General features: G+C 38.9%; 1 protein-coding gene across 5 annotated transcripts; it reads right to left on the reverse strand.

The window, feature by feature from the left end:
- Positions 1-5,136: 5,136 nt before the first annotated feature.
- On the reverse strand, positions 5,137-18,446 carry OTULIN (OTU deubiquitinase with linear linkage specificity). Of its 5 annotated transcripts, none has more exons than XM_053955312.1 (8): positions 18,293-18,446; positions 16,445-16,774; positions 13,895-13,968; positions 12,974-13,068; positions 11,684-11,827; positions 9,302-9,427; positions 8,007-8,276; positions 5,137-6,735 (listed from the first exon to the last, which is right to left on the reverse strand). In XM_053955312.1, the coding sequence occupies exons 1-8, from the start codon at positions 18,436-18,438 to the stop codon at positions 6,541-6,543; spliced, it is 1,380 nt and encodes a 459-aa protein (XP_053811287.1). In that variant the 5' UTR covers positions 18,439-18,446; the 3' UTR covers positions 5,137-6,540. The 5 variants fall into 5 exon arrangements, with proteins under 5 accessions (XP_053811287.1, XP_053811297.1, XP_053811311.1 ...); XM_053955322.1 differs by having other exon boundaries at positions 16,445-16,770; positions 18,293-18,375; XM_053955336.1 differs by lacking the exon at positions 18,293-18,446 and adding an exon at positions 18,108-18,205.
- Positions 18,447-21,451: the final 3,005 nt, after the last annotated feature.

Here is a 21,451-nt window from a genome sequence, read left to right on the forward strand (position 1 = left end):
AAAAAGCAAGACATGCAGTATGAGGGCAAATAGCATTATTATTTCACCTTCTTATCTTGTAGTCTTGAAAGTCTCCTCTTTCTCAGACCCATCAGCAGCCCCTCCTCTGACCTCCATCAGTAATGATGACAATTAGCTCTTCCATTAATGATGTATATTGAAATATAATCCATTTTATTCCCCCAAAGGCATGCACAGACCTCAGACGAGAAAGTGCCCAACTCCAGACAGAAGCTCTCCCACTTGTGGGTGGTTCTGCACAGCATTTACTTTTGTGTCCAAAAATCAGTGACAAAGTGGCAGAATGCAGCTCTGCTGGAGGTCTACAGCATCTGTGCTGCTGAGGGAAGACCTATTCCGTGCCACTGAAAAGGGCTTTTTACTGCAGACAGGTAAAAAAGTACTGACACTAACAGAGGTATGGCACTAAGGGAGCAGAAGCCTCACCATTGCCTGTAAATGACACTTCTGAATGTGTTGGATGACCACAGCAAACACTCTCCCAGTCTCTGTGACATGCATGGAGACCCACAGGGAGCTCAGAAGAAAGCAAAGCAGCAGTTATCAACTCTCTACAGCTGTTCTGCAGCTGTGAAAAATGGGCTTCCTTCCTCTAGGTGACATAAAAACTGTGTCTCATGAGCAGACATTTCCCTAGCAGCTGGAGCCAGTGCTCCCAAACTTACAGCCAGAATAGATTGCTCTGTGCTGAGCCCACCTACATATGCAGGTGGTAAATTCCCACATCCTCCAGTGCAGTATTCCTTTAAAGAACCAGGGGTTTTGCTGGCAAGCCCCACCAATGATAACAGTCCCAGCAATGCAACAGGATGCCTTCCCAACTGCAGATCTTACACCTTCTCTCCTAGCTCCTCAAAGGCAACTTCACACCATTATTTCCTTTGAATTTTCCATGCTGTTGCTTTACATATTTCTGGGAAGGCAGACACACCAGAATGAGCATCCATGGGATTGGGTGTTGGGAGATTGTATCGATACCCGGACCTTACAAACGAGGTGACTGTTGAAACTATCACAGATTTGCTTTAAACATCCCTAAGCACTGCTCCAGTTCATTTTTCCTTTTCCTTATTTTTTTTTAATGTCTCCAGCGACCTACTACCTTCTAGAATGCACTATTTTGTGTAATTAACAGAAGGTTTTGTTCGCGACATCTGTTTGATGAATCAAAATCCAGAACATCTGAGTGAATGGAGCTCTAAAGAGGGCTCATCAGTAAATGAACACCATGGAAGCACTTGGTTGCCTAAAAGCAATGTTAATATTAGATACCAAAAGCTAGTACACAAGAGTCATGTGCCATCCCCTGGGATAATATCTGCAGGAGGTGCAGGAGGCCAGTGATGCTCTGAGTGGGTGTTTGCTTGGGAGGATCTTAGGGGGCCTGAATGGAAGATGAGAGTCTGAGGCTCGCAGGAGACAGATTGTCTTGCCACTGTGCAAGTGCTATTTAAACAAGGAAAATAAACAACTCACTGAAATTTGGTGGGTTTCTTGTTGTTTTAGTTGTAAACCCTCCCTTTCCTCTATGTTTTCAACTCTATTGGCCAAGCAACTTGACAATTACCCCCGAGAAGAAATTTTATTGGTTATTCTGTCTCCCTTTTGAATATGAACTCAAACGAAATGCTTAGGTGAGAGAACAGACACTGCTCTAAACTGCTGCTTGATGGCTTCCTGAAAGGAACACAATCCTCCAAAATGCAAGTGCACTCATGATGCAGTTCACTGGCACAGAAGCTGAAGTTTGGCAGCAAGAGATGAACCTGCCTAGGAGGGGCAAGAAGCAAGCTATTACTTTCAGCTTTGCAGAACCACTCCTTGAGCAAAACACCACATCTTCTGTATAAAACAAAGTCCAAAATGTTATGCAATACTAAAAAAACCAAATATTTAAAGTAGAGGGCCTGGAAAGAGTTTAAGTGAAATGGACACATTTTACAGGTTTATGCCCCATCCTCTATATCCTTCTTGCTCAATGTAATTTATTATTTCTCTTACCCTTTATACAAAACTTTATACAAAATGCAGAAGACATTCATAAACAGTAATGACAACAGTAATAGTTCAGCAAGTGGTCCACCTCTACATATATAGCCTATTCAGTTCTGAGTATGTCTTTCAGCTAGAAATTATTTTTATCATCTCATTAACAGCAGTACAAGCAATAATACTCTGTTTTTCAAGGTATTTTAAATCTTTGTAAGTGTCTTGGCTACAACTGGGTTTTTTTCCCCTCTATAATAAGGACAGTAAAAATAAATTATGCTTTGTGCACCTTCAACTGCAGTTGGAAACTAACAGGTTTCTACATCTTAAAAATTACTTGATTTACTCTTGGACAATGTGAGACTCCAACCTCACCATTTCTCACCATATATTATTTTTGACACTATGAAGCCTCATGTTTGTGAAGCAGGAATAAGTTATACCGGAACAGTGATTATTTTGTCTGTGAAGACTCACATGCCTCAATACATCACATGAAGGTTTGGATGAATAAATAAATAAAACCAGATACTCAGCAGCCAAAGAGAGGGCTTGCTACAAATTTCAACTCCTACTAGCAGATTCTTATTCAAGGTGTAAAACAGATGAACTGCTTGATATTCAAAAAGCTAAAAATGTAAAGGCACGAAAAATCTCAAGTTTCTTATCACTTCATTTCACATTGTTCCACATGTGTTCAAAATGTCTATCACCTACCTATGCACTATGAACTTCAACTTATATATCATGTCATGCAAGGATGATGCTGCTAAGCCATGGTTTTTTGAGATCACTGCATCATAAGGCAAAGATCAGTACATCACTAGGTCACAAGGCAAAGCATTTTGGCTGCACCCTATTTCCTCAGCACGGTCGGTGTTTGTGTATCATCACCACAGTGAAGTGACAAGCCAGCAGAAGCCCTGGCTGTGCCTCGGCAAGGAAGGGCTGCGGATGCCACCAGCTGGGCGGTGTGGGAGCCTGGGCTGTCCCCTGGCCTGAAGGGACACCTGGTGACAGACCGGGAGGGGAGGGTACGCTCGCCCTGCGGCGGTGCGGGACCCGGGTGAGGGGCTCCTGGTCTCCCCTGCAAAACCACTCCGAGCCAGGGGCAGCTGTGGACCAGAAATGAACAATTCCGGTGAAAGGTCTGTGAAATGCCTTAAGACTGTTTCAGAAGGATGGTACTTGTTTCTTAATTACTGTAGCTGGGTTTTTTTCTTTTTATTCTTTTGGGGTTTTTTAATCTTAGATGTATGGTGCACAACAGATGCAACACAGACAAGTATCTGAATTCTGTCCCATCCCAGCAAGCCACCAGTGGTTGCAGAAGTATCTGATTCTAGAAAGGTAAGAGAGATGGGGGGGAGGAAAGTACCCACTGTGTTCAGCCTACATAAAAACATAATTTCAATAAAATGAGGGACTGGTTTTTTTTCAATTTAAAATACTGTATGTTTCAGACTGACACTGCAGAGCACATGCAGAGGCCACCTACTACAGCCCAAAGGAAATTTATCCCATCTAAGACCTTGTAGGCAGGTGTCTAAAAACACCACCATCCCAAACCCCACAATTCCAAAAAGAGACAAATTGGGCAAACTATCCCCTAGAGGAGACAGCTGGTGATCACATTCAGTGTGCCCCTCCTTCCTCAGCATGCCAAAGTAACCTCCCAACAGCCCTGATAAACCAATCTGTAGTCAGTACTGACCAGTTCTTCAGTGGTCCAGTACATTTTAGGACGGTATTTTTGCCATCCACAGGAGTTATGAATAGAAAATAATTTCATCAGTATCCAGGGAGAAATGAGTGCTCTGGGGAAAAGGGACTAGAGAGATGCCTTCTTTGTGAGGTTTCTACCATGCTGAACTTCCTGCTTCACTTTCAGCTCTGTGGAATTAATAACATTTTGTTTCCATTTCAATAAATGGACATATTCTTTGAATATGTCTGGCTTGGAGCACATTAGTTGATGTCATAGCACAAATATTCATTGCAGCCAGCTGGAGAACATGGCTCCTGTCATCTTCCAGCATTAAGCAAAAAAGGGAGCATTCATGAAGAACATTTGGCCACCTTCAGACATTCTTGGTCCTGTCCTGCCAGCTAGCATAGTGGGAAAACAAATGGCAATTATGTCCAGAAGAAAACAAGATGCAGGAGCTGCACAACCACCACTATTTATATAACAGGGACACAAGATGACAAGTTGAGCCCTGCACTCCATACACAGTGCAAAAGCTCTCTCTCTCCCCTCTTCCTTCAACATCTACACAGTTCTCTGACTACATCCACCATCCAGGTGAGATACAAGTTCCCAAATTGCTGTCCAGCCTCCCTCACTAGTTCTGGATGAGAGGGCTGTCGCTGTCACACAGAAATACATTTGGTCAAGAGCTGGCCAAGCTTTGGCTCAGCTGTCTGAATAAAGGCACAGTACTGAACCAAACACACCAGGTCTTGGTGAGCTCTCACAGGATGCCATCAGGCCTCTCTGAGCTGCACCCAGCCTGAGCTGGGATAGATTGCCTGCTGCAGCACCAGGCACACTTTATAACTTACTAGGAAACAGAATAAAAGCAAAATAACAACTTGGTAGACAGCAGAAACTTTTAGCAAAAAACACATGTGACTTAAGCACCTTGTGCCCAGTCCCACCTTTCCAGTTCAAGATACAAGCCAATTATGTGAATTGTTTTCACCCCTAATGGCTACAAACTCAGCCCCTAAAATGCCTCTGCTTTAGAGGTTTTTGTCATACATTCAGAACTACTGCTCTACATGTGTGACAATATCTTTTCAAAGAGGTGTTAAGTCTCAAGAATATTATCACAATTCAGTAATTTCAGTTAATTAAATCATAACTACAACTTTTCTATCAGAGTTATGAGTTGCACAAGTCAATTTATTTTTCCTCCTCTTCAGCTTTTCTTAGATAACATCAGTTCAGGAAATTACTTGGTTTTGCTGCCTGTGTGCAAGCAGTCAATAATTGCTTCTTTTACCTATGTTACTAAACTTCACAGCTTTCATGAACAAACTAACTTCAATGTGGATTACAAAAGGTGAAACATTAAAAATATAAAGTATAGGCCATAAAACAAGAAACGAAGTGCTGCCAGATTAATTTATTAAGTTTTTTATTCCCTTGTAGCTCCCAGAAATTTTCAGTAACAAACTAATTGATTTAGAAGGCAAAGAAAACATGACAAATAGAATATATGACAGGCCTCATTAATGTGTTTAAAACACATTTTAGAATATAGTGAATACACATTTTCATTGTGTATATTACCTTTCACAAAAATAGTTAACAAATTAATTTCAACTAGAACAGAATAATTTTGCACGCCACTTTCTCCAGAATATTCAAATGAAAAGTTTTTAAAACCTTACCCTATTTACATATGAAGGCCTTCTAAGTGACCTGTGTATGACCAGCATTTCAGTTAAATCAGTTTTCACTCTCTTGTTCCAAAAGTCATCTGTGGGACATACTTCTACTTGAACCTAAAAGCCGAATGCTTCATTATTTAATTATTTTTAAAAGATTGTCAGCACTTCCAGCATCTGATACATTCTGTATTCTTTCAGTTTTAAAGTATAATGAATAACTAAGCAGAAACAGAACCTCTCATATCTCCACTCTTGGGAGGAGTAAGCTGCACCAAAAGTTTATTTCCATCTACTGCACTCCCTGGACAAATTAAAATCCTCATCTTCTCAAGAGAAGCTGCCAGAGAGGATTAACACTACAGGAGCAATAACATGAAAGACATGGAAGTTAACAGGCATGTGGCTATGTCCTATCAGCTGTCATAATTTAAGTGGGAATTCTGTGTAGTCTTTGACTTTGTGACAGACTATCAAACAACTTTTATACTCCCTTATCACATTTGCCACATCCCTCTCCATAGGTTGAAAGGGGAAGAGTAGCTCATTTTCAGTGTAACAGACAAGTGGCTTCTAAATAAGAGACACTTATGTAGGAAAAAAAAAAAACAAACAACCCAAAGCGTTAGAAAACTTTAAGTAACATCTCTCTTATAGCATAAACCATGGCAGGCATTAAATTCCAACTGCAAAAGAATTGTATTACTTCCCGAGACCCAGTTTTGTATAAATGGCTATTACAAAGATCTGCCAAGACACTGCCACCTTACTTTCCCAAAAATTTCACTTGTCATTATTTTTGGGAGCAAAACGTTAGCTCATGTCTCACCACAGAGCTCACCAAAAGAAATAAAATGAATAAATCTATAGTTTTGGCAATTCTATTCAGAGTAAGTCCTTCAAAAAAAAAGGACTGCAGAAGATTCCATTTTTTAATGGAAAACAAAGCCATGCTTGCCAAACCTTTACTATTTAAGATAGTACCTATTTGATACTTTATTTCAGATGCCAACTTCCAAAACACATATTTCAAGTTGTTGATTTAATCACATGGATTTTGTCACTGTCCTGTTTCAAAATAGCATGGGAAACTTCCATAAGCAGCACAAGTTTGTCTGCCAAACAATCACTTGTTCAGAGCATCGTCTCTTGGCACATTCTGACTGGAATATTATAATGTCTGTCATCTTCAGTTATGAGAGTCACCACAGGCCAGTCCTCCTCCGGGTCATTGGGGTAAAGTGTGATGAACTCATCAGTGCTGCACTTATAGAGTCGGTACACTTGGATGGTATACTGCAGAGCATAAGCAAGGAGAAACATTTCCACCTACATTGGAAACAACAAATATTTGCGTAAAATTCAACATAACCTTCTACAAGATTTTCCTCATAAAAATATTAAACTAATACCTAGTAGATGTAATTTTTCAAAGACAAAAATTGTGAAGTGAGAAGTCCTATACATGAGCATCTCTCCTTAATTCTCTCATCTCCATCATACCCCCTTCTAGGATACCATGCATTTAACAACAAAGTCCTCAAATCCACAATAGCATAGTAGTAAAATAACCCTAAAGAAAAACTGCTTTACACACAGTGTCCTACTGCTACAAGCAGGTAGGAAAGACATTCTCTTGCATCAGTGTTCATCCTGTTAAGTCACTTAAAACCAGACAAGAGCAGGTTTCAGACAATGATCCTTTCACTCTTACAGGGTACTTTGAACTTTCCAGCCAAATAAAATGGAAAGCCCTTACAAAGCCCATTGACAGGAGAAGAAAGTCAGAAAAAGAAGATGTGAAAAGCTTCTACTTTGTCTACTACAGTGACAAGCATATCCTTTTCTAAATAACAATTTACAACGAATCTTACTGAAATAAAACAAATATAGGCAGCACAAAAAACTGCAACATAACTTATTGACTAAACTGAGCAGCAAAAAAGTCACCAATGAATCACCTATTTTCACAGAAACAGCAAACTGTTTTATCTATATTGCAGTTGTCTGATTTTTAAGATCAGAAACAAAACCAAAACAGAGTATTTCCATATTTCTAGTATCTACAATTAAGTTTTGAACTTCATTGCAGTGTCCTGCTTGTAATGAATTCAAGGGAATTTTTTTAATGGATGTTTCCAAAATCTTTCAGTCTATTCGGCTCATTAACTGCTGCTTGTTTTGGTTTGGGGCTTTTTTGTAATATGTGTACCATTTAAGCCACGTATAAAACACTAACTTCCATTAGCTTATCAGAATTCACCCATGTATATGCTACACATGGTCTTCATAATTTGAGTATTAGCTTTTATCGTGGTATTTTTTAAAAAGCTAACAACTAAGAGATCCATACAAGTGTTCTATTAATAGCAAGCCCTATTTCCAAAGAATGCTACCTGTCAGCCACCAGACAAAATGTGGTGTTTCAGAGGAGGGCCTTTATAAACTCCCACTACAAGCAAGCAGTTCTAACATATTCTTCCCAACAAAAGACCAGATGTTCAGTCAGCCCAACAAAAGCTGAGAAATTTCTTAAATGACTTGAAACTGAAGTCATTTAAGAACAGGAAAACAACACTTTAAGAACAACCTCTCCTTACTTGTTCAAGGCCTCCACTGTGACCAATATGATTCAAGTGATTATGCATTAACTGAGAAGGGTTGCTGGATGTATCCCGTGCAAACAGGAGCCAGGAGAAGACAGGCACTCTCTTTCCACTTTTATTGGCATTGTATAATTCAATGGCAGTGTTAAGCATCAAAAATTTCAGCGCTTCATAAAGACTATACTCCTCCTCTTCATTTTTAAACAATTTATCACAAGCTTCCTGTTTCTCAAGAGGATCCTTTATTTCACTTATATTCTTCCACTAGGAAAAAAAAAACACCAAACAAACCATCAGACACAACACAAATCAACAGCCATCACCCGGCAGGAACTGCAAAAAGCCACTTGTGAGTTGTAAGATGTTCAGCACAGGCACTCAGAATTTAACTTATGAAGGGCTTTGTGCCTTTTGAAAAACAATCAAGAATATTTCCACAACTGTACCCCAATCAAGGTCAGGCTGACTAGATCTGATTTTGCTTAAATTGATCCATAAGCAAAACAAAAGGAAGGAATGCTAGAAATTGCTGCAAGGTGGCAGAACAAATATTGTTGTGGGACAATACACATTAAGGTAATAAATAACTTTTTGTTTCCTGCACCATAAAGCCTATATACTTAATATTCTTTACATTTCTGTTACTCAAAATGTGTATTTCATTCCAACGCTCAAACTGCTGAATGCAGTATTCCAAATACTCTTAAAAGCCTTCATAAAGAGAATTTGCATTCACAGTAAGACAGGAACAACTGAAGAGTTTTTTAATAGTTTCCAGAGTTCTAAGAGAGAGAAAGCATGGGGCTAGGTAATATAGTATGAATACTCAGAGGCACAATCATGTTCCTGTAACCTGAAATAAATGTATAAAAAATGGAATAAAAACTACTCCTTTGAAATTACTTCAGTGTTGTTGTGTTTTTCTTTCCTTAATCTTGTCCAGATAGCAAAAGGATTTGTCTGCAGTATACATCATTCCTTCAAATAAGTACAAGAAATTATAGAGGCAGAATGCTACTCTGTTACATTAATTTTTTCATTGAAATCTGTCTAATTGTTTTCTGCAGAGCTGCTTGCAAATTAATTCCAGCATCATTCTACTGCAAGTAGTAAAAGACCAGACACCTCTCACATATCTGAACAGATAATCTTGACTTTTTTGCAATATACGTACAGAAAAGGGACTTTCACTACTGAAAGCACCCTTATGTTAAACTCTCCACATTCAAAACTCTTTGTCACTTTTCTTATTTGCAAGTGACCAAAGAACATACAAATAATTTTCTAACCTTTTTCCTTAGAAGTATTAAATACTCTTTTATTTCATCCCTTATTTCTCCCATCCTCTTGCCAGGTTTCTGTCTGAGCTGCCACTGCTTGATCCAGTCATACTTGCTCAGCAAGTTTTCAGGAAGCTGGAAGATGAGAGAATAAAAGTCAGCTTAAGCTAAAAGTCTGGAAAGGAAAAACCATCAACCTGCATATTTTATTGTTTTAAACTGTTTTCACCTTAAAATAATACCTCGTATATCCTTCTGAACAGATATCATAGTAAGATGATCATAACCAAACACAAGTGGCTGTTTATAATACTTGTTGGGTAACAGTAAGAATACTGGTCTATTACTATTTCCAGATCTAACACATAAGCACTGAAAAAATTACCAACCAAGTTACTCATGCCTTCTTTTTTGTTTGTTTTTATTTTGTTTTGAAGTTTTTGGTTTTTTTTAAATTAAAACACTCCCCCAACAGCAGATAGATGACAGTGACTTTGTTTGAAAGTGTTCCTGAACCAACAGAAGAGAAAATGACATTCATCAGATCATCCTGAAGTCCTGGTGGACTGCAAACTACTTTGTCCAGAACACACAAAAAAAAAAGTTTCCTTTTCAAGGAGCACAATTCAAAAACTCTGGGACAGGGTTTTTATTAAAGAAGAAAACAACTTGGGAATTTGCTGATGCATCAAATCATGTTTTAGCCTTAGAACTGCCTCTTTTACTGCTCATGTGCTACACGTGTTCCATTCAGAGTGTTTACACCTACCTTGAAGGACATCCTGGCAGTTACATGTCCAGTTTTGTACCTTTGTCTATTAACCCATCTTACTGCTAGAACTGGAAGAAGAACTTAGGTCTTACAATGGAGTGAATACTTGGCTAGAGTAGCACTTATGCCATCAGCCACCACCAGCCCATTTTCAGTTTACTAGGACTCCAAACTAGTAATGTGTTCTCTTTAGTGGCAACCAAGTATGTGTCAGAGAGGCATAGGTCTTCTCCCACCCAGCCTGGCATCCTGTGCACATAGAACTAAATAATCAAAAATTATATGCCAGTAACTTCTACAACTACAAATATGCATGTAATCACCATTTTAAATTAAAAACAAGAAAAAACCCAAAAGCCCTGTTATTTTTGTACTGCCAGCTGTCAGAATACACATTTCTCTTACGTGCCTTCTGCTTTGATGCATAACAATTTATCATTTCAGTTTGTTTTGTAGGTATACACCCTTTTCAAAAAAGTGTTAATTATCATATGACATTTTCCTCTGTGAATCAGTAGCAAAAAAAAAAAATCATTAAAAACTTCAAAGTACATAATTTTAAAAAAGTTTGCTCTTTAAAGGATCATTGGGAAACTATGTTCTTTAGTCTGATAATGTGGAAATGGTTGAGAGCTGAATGAATGTGTTTTTTACAAAAAGGAAACCATTTTGCAATGTACTTGCTGTAAAACACCTCACAGAACTATTTTCATCAGTAAGTACAAAAACATAATCACAAGATGTTTACTTAAAAATTACAGTGGCCAGAATGAGAAATTTTCAGTTGTCCTCTAAAGTGATGCAAAAAGGTAGTAAGGGCACTGTGACTCTCCTTGGACTGCTACCCTACACACAGAGTCTGCATCAGACATTCACCATTTACATTTCCAGCAGCATCCTGACAACTGGAACCTTACTCTTCTCAAGTGGCTCACTTTTGTATGGGCAGCTTCTTACATGTTTTTTCCATGTTCACCAATACCATCAAATGGACTCTGTTGACACAAAAAAAATTCTAGAATATTCTTCTTCTACTTGTAGGGGAATACTTTGCTTTTCTCATACATCCATGCTCCACAAGAACTGTTCTTCGTGTCAGGTTGGAGTTGCTGTCACACTTATTTTAAGACACAGGTAATTACACATTCTACAAAGCCTACAGCATCCAATTTGCTATTCCACTTTCTAGAGAAAACATATATGGCACACAAGAATAGACATTATAATTTTGAAAAGCTAGGGTTTTCTCAAATGTTCAAATAAATTGTCTGTATTTTTTTGTTATTACCAGTTGTCTTGTGGAAAATCTCTTAGTGCCACATTATAGGCAGGAAGAAGAAACCAAGAGAGCAAGATTAAGACAGACAAGTGACATTCCAGTAAGCCCTACAGTAACATTTATATCCATTACAAAATGGAAACCAAGGGCATCTGGACTCAATTCCAAGTTGAAAGAATCACTGTGCACAAACAATAATCTTGAATATTACAACTTCTCAGTTCAGGGGATACTGACAAGTGAGCATATACATTATGTAACAGAGAAATTAGATAATAAAATTATCAAATAGGTTAGACTGAATATTAGTCTATTGTCAGAAGATCAGTTTGACACGTACCATAGTAAAATCCTCACTCTGCAGCCACCTTGGTAACTGGGTCGCTTGGCTTAATGCCTGGAAAAGAGTTGCTCTGAAAGCACAATAGTTATCACCTCGTATTCTCCTTATAGATGCAAACTTCTGGGCAACTGCTTCATATCCCTAGAAAAACACAAAATCCAAAGAACATGAAATCATTAATAAAACATTTTAAGGTTACACACTGTTAACATAAGAGGTATTAGAATATTATCATCCACATACTAATGCTATTAAAAAAAAAAAAAAGCTTGACCCACTACCCCTTTTGGAAGTTCAAATACTTTTAGGTCACAAATTAAACCCTGAAAAAAACAACTTAGTTCTGCTGAAAAACAAACAAAAAACTGAAGAAATCTAACAGATAACTGTTTGAGGTATTTGTTTGATGACAGAACATAAACATCATTGAAATATGGGTAGCTAGCTCACCTAGATTTCCAAAAAATATCCAACATACACACAAGACTACACATCATGCTTAAAAGAAATTTCAGCACTAATTGATGCTATTTACCCCAAACATGCCACATGTAGTTTGTTTCTGCCTCAGGGTAAGTTTGTGTTTACGCTGAAATATCTTGACACTTGCCTCAGCACATTTGTTCCCTCCCTGCTGTTCCCATACTCACAGTTGTAGCAGAAGCCACAATGTTGAAATGCAGCTTCTGCAGCTCAGCCATCCTGGCAAGGGCCCATGTCCTGTGTGTCCATACTTCTCACAGTTATCTCTCCACGGAGGCATGGAGAGTTTTTGACTTTTGTAAGCTATCTTTATGTTTACTCATACATTTCACTACATTTCTCAAGCAACAAAACAACTTTATTTTCTACCATTCTTGGTCAAGATTAATATAAAAAAAATAGTTAGAAAACTGGTAAAAATCTCAGGAAAAATTTTTAAAAATCCAAGCAATTCACCACTTTCAGTTACGTGCCTTCCACCCAAAAATTTGGTAATGTGCTCTGCACTTCAACAGTCCACAAAATTAGCAATTTATGTCCATAACAAAATATAAAACTTCAATTGAAAACAATAAAAAAGGATAGCAATAATCAAAACCCTAAATTATCAGCAAGTAGCTTTGCTAAAAACATATTTGAAATGAGCACGAAGAAAAGCATCTGAAGCTGTAAAACACTTGTAAGACCTCACAATGTAAAACACTGCTACTGCATTTCCTATCTTAAAAGACTGACTGCATATAAAATCATGTAGCAGACAAAAACCAAGAGCCTAATGAAGTTCAATAAACATAGAACTGCTACCTTTCTCATCCTTTTTGCTGCTGGTGTATTTCCTCTCCATTCCTTCCTGCAATACTCCATGATGTCCATTTCAGGTGAAACACTTAATTTATATTCTGTCAAAACAGAACATGCAACATGTTACATGCAACAGAACATTATAAAACAAAAGAAGGTAGAAAGCACATCAAATTTCTAAACACACTATCACTTTAAAATAACTTCAGTGCCAAATGAAACTGGCAGCACAACCTGTAGCTACTAAGTAATTGCTGCAGTGGGAGGGGATAAAATCAGTTTGTTCTGAAAATTACGCGTGAAGAAAAGTTATGATGTAGTTCTAGAAGACAGGGAACACACTGCTCCTCCCTTCTGCAAAAATTAATTGGCAAAGAGGAGAAATTAGTAAAGTACTCTTCATTTTCTTAGCAAGCAGAAAAAAATTGACAAAAGTTTCTCCATACAGCAGCTAGATTATAAGGAAGAAAGACAACAGACCTTTCTCAGTAAGTCAGTAACAGTAACAGAAAGAAGAGATACAGTTTTGCCTTGGAATCCCAACAGCCTTCATCCCAAAAACAAGTTGTACTGAGGATATCAAAGCATGCCAGCAACAGATGCTGATATGATGACTATGACTGAGTAATTTTCAAGCACAACACTTGTAACACAGACTATATGACTGCTTTCCAAAGAACTCACATTCACTCATAAAGTAACTACAGAAACAAAGGGAATGATGTATTAAGAGCAACTAATTTTCTAGAGAATTGATTTTTTTTAAATCAAACTGTACAATGTACTCAGTCATAAGCAACTGCTTTTGAAAACAGACATCTGTGCACAGAAGTCTCTGGAGGAGAGAGCATCAGGACATCACACATCAGTGCTACAGTGAGTTGCAGTACTGTATTTGAAACTTCACACAAAGTTTGATTGTACCTGATGAGTTTGTTTCACTAAGTAGTATTTTCTCTCTCTCTATTTCTTCTTCATCACGATACATGTCCTCTTCACTGCAATAAAAATCAACACATACCTCAAGTAACAGCACAAATCCTACTCTTCTTTTCAACCTCTTCCCCTTTTTACAACTCAGGTAAGTATTTTAGTCTTTCTACCATTTTTTCAATTCAATTTGCTTTCCATCTTACCCATTTTCATAGAACTAACATTAGCTCTCAAAAATTAGAGAAAAGTTTAGAAAACCCTCTCAACTGCTCCCCTCCAGTATCTGTCACTAGGCTGGTAATAAATCATTGCCTGAATTTCTCTTATGTGTTTGAATGGATACTCCAGTCCCTTTGTATTTCTACATTTTACAGTTTAAATTTGCAACAGAAACAAGCCAACATGTCTATTTGCTGCATATATGAATAATGTACCCTAGGCATCCAGCTAAGAACACATTACCCAAGAGGGCTTTGTATCTACACACCACTGGGACTGACCAACCCGCCTCGTGCTGAGCAGAATACATGACATAATACAATGAAAAGTGGCCAACTACTTTGAATGTTAGTTCAAACTAGCTGAAGTGGTCAACTAGTTTGAATGTTACTAAATCTAAGGAGAATTTCCACCATGATACAAACTGCAGCTTACAGGCTAGCTGAAATCCAGAGAAACATTTCTTCCTCAAATAATATGGGCTTTTTGGCCAAGGTACATTGTCAAGTACCTGCATCTGAGCATATATACAACATTCTGAAGTGAAGTTATGACCATGAGAGAGGAAATTATGCCCCACAGGAATACTGCATAGACCAGCATCTGCAGCTTGTATGGGAACATTACTGCTGAAAACAGAGATCCATACAATGTTCAAAAAAATGACTGCAAATTGCACATTCCATTCCCCAGAGGCGTTTGTCATATAGTTACATCTAACAAATAAATGTCTAAAAAATAATCACAGCTTCACAATTAAAATATTTTAAAAAAACATATGTCACCAGCCATATTAGTATCATTTAGGTATAGCACTAAAAGAAGTTTACATTGGAAGTCTGTTTTTCAAAGGAAAGTACTTAAGCAGAAAAAGGCTGCAAGGTTATTGCTAACTGCCCACTACTATTAGTAGCTTCTAATCTTCTACTCAAGAACACCCCAAATCCAAACCACAGTCTGCCTCCAAAAGACTAGGAAGAAATTAAGGCACATCTTACACCACTAAGAAAGGACAAGCAATTAGGAAGACAGTGAGAAAGAGTTTATGTACCAGATGGTAACTGGATTACTTTTATTAAACTTGAAAGGACAGACTGCTCAATGATGGCTCTGTATTTATTTTTCTTTACGTCCAAACTGGCTTACTCAAACCATCTGTGTGTATCTCCCTTGAGAACAAAAAATATTTAGTATAAAGAGCAATGGAGCTTAATACCAGAAATTCATCTACTGGTTGTCATATAAAACTAGTTAAGATTTTACTCAAGTGCTCAAGTAGCTGCATGAAATTGCATTTTTAACAACACTAAATAATCATTAATTAAAAGAGAAACAACAGATATAATAGGTATCAAACACAGTATTATCTGGTGAGAAGAAACATCATATAAAGATTTGTTTCAAGTCCATATTTGTGTTACACTATGATGCTGGACAAAGCCTAATTTCTCAGAAGAGTTTCAAGTCCATTAAGGTTTGTGAAGACTTTACTTAATAACCTTGAAAATACTATGAAGAAAACCACACAGCTTGGTATGTGACAGCAGCAATCTCTAGCTTATCTTGTGTACAAGCCAAGTATCTAAAATATAAAGCACCAACCTCCCACTCTGAGCATGAAGAAACCTGCTGCTAACAAGGGATCCCACAGGGAGAGAAATTGTGTCAGGGCAGGGAAATCGTTCCTCTGCAATACAGCCAATGAATAAATTCAGCATAAGATGCAGAAAGAGAAGAAGTGCTCAACTGACTAAGCCAGTGAGATCAAGAAAGAGGAAGTTTGGTGTAAAGGAAGCAGTGTTATGTCCCTTCTGCAGCTATTATGAAACCACCTTCTTTCTGGGAGTTGATAAAACAGAAGCAGCCACAGACTGAGAACATGACAGATTAACATCCAGAGTAAACAAGGTACTGCAATTCAAGAGAATTGTTTTGAAATCCAGGTAGGCAAGAGGTGCAATCCATCTGCACAGACACTCTCATTCCAGAGATGAAAGTGTGTCATAACACTGTTGCAGCACAGCAATCTGTCAAAACAAAAGCCTTTCTCCATTAATGTTCAGATAAACATTTCAAAAATATAGTGAAAAAGTAAGAAAGAGAATGGTGGAAAAGAATGATTAAATGAGAACATGCATGCACAAAAGAAAAAAACAGTGCAAGAAGTTGCATGTAAATACTTTAATTACTGAACTAGTTAATGGGATTTACCTGAACCAAAGATACCAAGGAAAAAAAATCATAAATTTACCTTCATGAACTGAAAATACCCTCCCTTTCTATAGGAAAATTGTTAATATATTTTAAAAAACTAATCCTTACCTCTCCTCAGATGACTCCACTGCTGAACGATTACTAGACACAGGTACATATAGCTCACAGTTTCTGGATACATCCTGATCCATCACAAGAGATTTAATTATTTCTATCTTCTCAGGTCTCCCACTACTTCTGTATACACAGTCTTGTCTTATTTCTGATGTAGTTTGCTCTTTCTGGTCTGCAGGTGCATTTGCTGAGCCAAGTTCCTCAGAAGCAACACCAACTTTGTTTTTATGCTTCATCAGCTGTGTGGGAATGCTCTCTTTTTTCTCTTCTGCACCTGCAGAAAGGCTGGTTGGTTCTGTCATCCACCCTTGAAGATTATCCTGGCTTTGAAGAATGAAGAAATATATGAAGAGTTTCTCTCCCAGAACAAAAGATATGTTTCAGGAAAATTACAATATTTTAAGAGTTACATTATATTTTGAAAATTCAGAGTGTACATAAATTATTCAAAACAAGGAAGAAGATCCAGAACAGTTTGGTAAAATAAGACAGCATCCAAACTATTTTCTAACTTACTCCCCGGACCATCATTTCTTACCAAGGCTAAGCTGTGCCAGTTCCTCAAACACAACCTGCACAAGAATTAGTGCCCTGATTAAATACCTGCTATCCTTGGGGTGCATTATCACCTACAACCCCATGGATTAACAGAAATTTTAAACAAGTTTCAGTCCTGCAAGAAAACAGTTCTTACAAACTCACCTGGTGCTCTGTGAAACATCCACTGCACCAGGATCATTGCTTAGTGCAAAAATTTCCAATCTTTGTGTCTTCCAGTATGATCAAGGTATCGAGATAGGATGTCTACAATCTAAATCTACAATTTAGCAAGCTCTCCAAAGGTTTAGGATGTGGCCATATAGTAAATTTTCAGAGATATTTATCTTGAGTTGACACATAATCCTGCCCAAAAGTTATGGGTTGCTTGGCAGTTGTCACATTTAAGTTCTAGATAATTAGTGGCTACCCAGGCCAGTCACCTCAGAACTCACAAATTTAATAGCCACCCTATAAACCTTAAAACTGCACAACACATTTCTATTTATAGGTTAAACCCTCCCACCTGAAAAATATCTTTGCTTACTAGCGTTATAGCCCTGACACGTACCAAGCTGTCTCACAGCACAGAGCTCAGGACCAGAATTCACAGAACCTCAGGGTGGCCTGGGCTGGAAGGGACTTTAAAGGTCTCTCAGATCCAATCCCCCTGCTGTGGGCACAGACACCTTGCACTAGACCAGGGTGCTCAGAGCCCCATCCAGTCTGGCCTTGAACACTTTCCAGGATGGAGCATTCACAACTTCTCTGGCAACCCTGTTCCAGTGCCTCACCTCTCTCACAGTACAGAATTTCTTCCTAACGTCTAATCCAAAACTACTCTTTTTCAGCTGGAATCATTCCCCTTTGTCCTGGTCACTACCTGCCCTTGTAAAAGTTCCTTTTCCATTTTTCTTGTAGGCTCCCTTCAGGTCAAAAGGCCAAAATTCACTCCAAAGCCTTCTTTTTTTCCAGTCTGAACAGCCCCAGCTGTCTCAGCATTTCCTCACAGGAGAGGAGCTCCAACCCCCTAATCAACTTCGTGGCCCAGCTGGGGACTCGTTCCTACAGCTCACTGTCCTTGCTGTGCTGGCACGCAGCACTGCAGGTGGGGCCTCACCAGAGCGGAGCAGAGGGGCAGAATCCCCTCCCTAGACAACGCTGACCGCGCTGCTTTTGAAGCGGAGTCGCACTCCACGTCCCGATTTCTCCCGTCCCCGCTCCTCGGGGAAGGGCGGCCCAGGCTTGGCGCGGCGCACGGCCACCCGTGCCCGCACGGCGCAGCGCAGCCCAGGGAGGCCTCACCTTTCCGCCGCGCTCCGTCCCGCCCGGCACCGCTCCGCGCCGCCCCGCGAAGCCGGCACGTCCCGCCGTGCCGCGGCGGCAGCCGCCGGGCCCGGCCCGAGGGGAGGGCGCGGGGCCGGGCCCGGCCGTCGCCGCTCGCCGCTCATGCCAGCGGGGCTCCGGGCACGGCCGGCAGCGGCAGCGTTGGCCCCTGCCCCGGCCCCGGCCCCGGCCCTAGCAGTGCCCGGGCGCCCGCCCGGCTCCTGCGCGGCCCCGCAGCCGCTTCCGCCTCGCCCGCCGGAAAGGGCGGCCCCGGCGGGGCCCTCAGCCCGCGGCGGGCGGGACGTGGCACCGACTGCGCCGGGAATAAAAACAGGGAAGTGGACCGCCACCCCCCCTCCCCAAGGTGGAAGGCAGCAGTAAGTTCTCGTTAACAGAGGAGATGGTGGAAATAAGAGTTGCTTTCCGGCTGCCAGACGTTCCGGGTAAAAGGAGGTGCTCAAAGAGATACATCACCGCATTCTGATACACCTTTATGAAACATCAGGCAGAAGAGAAGCGCACGCGGAGAGTAGATGAGAAGCCTTTAAAAATTACATGCTACTGAAACATACTCATTATTGAAAAAAAAAAAAAAAAGCCACCACAACAACCAAAAACCCCACCCAAAACAAACAAAAACCAAAACAACAAAAACCCAAACAAGCAAAATGCAACAAAACCAAAACAACAACCCAAAACTCAGAATAGTAGAATCTGTACTGTGATAGGAGAGTCCACTGCAGTTTAGACTTTGGGGGGGGGGGGCGCTTCACATTTAAATTGGGCCTGAAAATGAAGTATTTGTCTATCTGAAATTTCCCTCATAAGAATGTGTTTTCTCTGAGTATGAGAAGTGATGCTGAGACTGGAGGCAAATAACTGCTACAAATATACTTTTCAGCAAAGTTAAAATAGTTTTAACATCTATTTAGAGTATCAAACATTATTGGGAGAACATTTTAAAGGTGGAGGTCAGGTAGCAAAACCTCTAAAAGGTTAAAATGGCAAAGATAAGTAATTTGCAACATCATGAAACTTAATATATAAGTGACAGGCCTTGTTGTAAACAAACCTTTTCTGTTCCTTTTATCCTTGAGACCTGTGGAAGTATCATGAATGTTTGAAGAAAAGCAAAAAGAAAAACCCATTACCTTAGGTCTCTTTTAATCACTGCTCTTCTCATGGATCAACTTCATGTTAGATTGCTCTTGAAAATGACATTTCCTTTGAAAAATTTCTTTGTTTGAACAGCTTTTTGAGTGACAGGTTTGTCTTAATATGCATTCTCATTTCCCACTGGCCATTCCAGAATTACTCACTATCAAACAGCTAGTCCACTTGAAATATACCCACCTGTTTCCCATGATCCCATTATTTAAATACTTCAGATTTAGTAGCATTTAAGAGCCATTACAGTTGCCTCTTTTTAAAGATTGGTTACTTTGTTTGCTTGTTATTTACCCACCTTTGCTGTTCCGTCAGCAACTTTAGGGCAGAGATGTTTTGTCTGATCATTCCTACTGTAAGTTCCCCATATCTTTTACTAAGTGTAAGGTACAACCACTAAGCTAATTAACAAAGTTCATGAAAATACACAACAAAGACATTCAGTGCAATACAGGAGATCATATTTTGTAAGTCTGAAATATTTCTGTACTTGGTACTTTCTGGTAAAGGACACTAGCAGCTCAGATTTTGATACAAAAATAACCCATCAAGCACCATGAGAATTTTTTTTTTTACCTTATTTAATTCATTTTAGTGCTTGCCAGCAGTTGTTAGCTTCTTTGATAAGTTAATTACATTGCACTACTTGAAAATTGCTCTGCATTTTTCAGGATTATGATTTTGGTGATCAGTTCTTGTGACTATAGGGGAATACTGTTCAGAAGAAAAATAGATGGGGAAAACCCACCAGTAGAGTCAAATGGGCAATACAATATCCATTATATACTTGTGTAATTACATATTACCCATGAGTGTTTTCTTTCCTTCAGCATCCCTAAATTTGTTAGAAGTTCTGGACGTGTATTCCCAATAACATACATCTCCTTCCTGATACATAAAGACAGGTACATCAAGATGCTGCTTTCCAATTTTATAGTTTCCATTTTTATTTGTCCCTAGAGTGAGCTCTAAATTGGCATGCTGCTGTCCATCAACCAGAAATGTGTTTCCAGCACCCTGTGTTCCTTTTTTAAATGACTGAGAAAAATATGTAGGTTGTGGCTTTGGTGCAGTGAGTGGGCTTCAGTCCCTCAAACAGAAAATGGAGACTCTGTGAGTCATATCAGTATAAACTATCACTGCTAAAAATTACATCTGTTTGCAAGTTAAAAACCTGTCATTATTTTTTCACATGCACCAGTCTAAACAATTAAAGTTACAAGCTTTCACAAAAAGAAAAAACACATTTTAAAAAGCACATTTTAAAATCTGCTTCATTTCTTCTTTTTAACAAGCTTAGTTTGCACATTTGAAAAAACATTCTTAAAATAGGCAAATTGCTTATGAATTTGATAAAAATATTTATTAAAAGAGGTTATGATGTAGCTGTTTTATTATTATTAAACTAAGAGTACCTAATGTACTCTAATTGGAAAATAATTACAGAAAGGTTTTTGTAGAGTGCTCTCAGTAAACCAACATTCTCAGAAATTATTATGTCTGAGTAAGCCAGCAGTATGTCCTGACTGTTGCCCAGACCAAGGACACTCTTAGTGGTTCAATCAATTAACTAAACCTAAACCTAAGTACATTTTGTGTATTTTATACCTTTTTTTCCTTTCCAGTTTCTGCATTAAAAAAAAAAGAAAATTAAAAAAGAGAGGATATATACTATGCAGAAGGCAAATAGTGATACTACATGCAAAATTATAGCAGGCTTTATGAGACAGAAACTTAAGACACATAGACATGCAGGTTGGTTCATCTTCTCCACCCATAGTAACAAGCATGTATTTCCATTATTGATTGATTGAATATTCATTTATCTTTAAGGTTAAAGAGAAATTTTAGAATTAGTGTGCCATTTTTTACATTAAGTCTGCGAAAGTTGCTTGCATTTTTATGGTCATGGATCTACCCAACCTTCTGATAGTAACAAAGAAGATGAAAGATGAACTGTAAGAAGCAAAC

This window comes from Vidua chalybeata, chromosome 1, assembly GCF_026979565.1.
Source record: "Vidua chalybeata isolate OUT-0048 chromosome 1, bVidCha1 merged haplotype, whole genome shotgun sequence".
Lineage (NCBI taxonomy): Eukaryota > Metazoa > Chordata > Aves > Passeriformes > Viduidae > Vidua > Vidua chalybeata.

Excerpts from the sequence above, each read along its gene's own strand:
- OTULIN (XM_053955312.1), bottom strand. The coding sequence starts at position 18,438 with ATGAGCGGCGAGCGGCGACGGCCGGGCCCGGCCCCGCGCCCTCCCCTC. Across the intron at positions 16,775-18,292 it reads GGACGGAGCGCGGCGGAAAG|CCAGGATAATCTTCAAGGGT; the intron begins GTGAGGCCTCCC and ends CATTCTTCAAAG. Across the intron at positions 11,828-12,973 it reads CAGCAAAAAGGATGAGAAAG|GGATATGAAGCAGTTGCCCA; the intron begins GTAGCAGTTCTA and ends GTGTTTTTCTAG.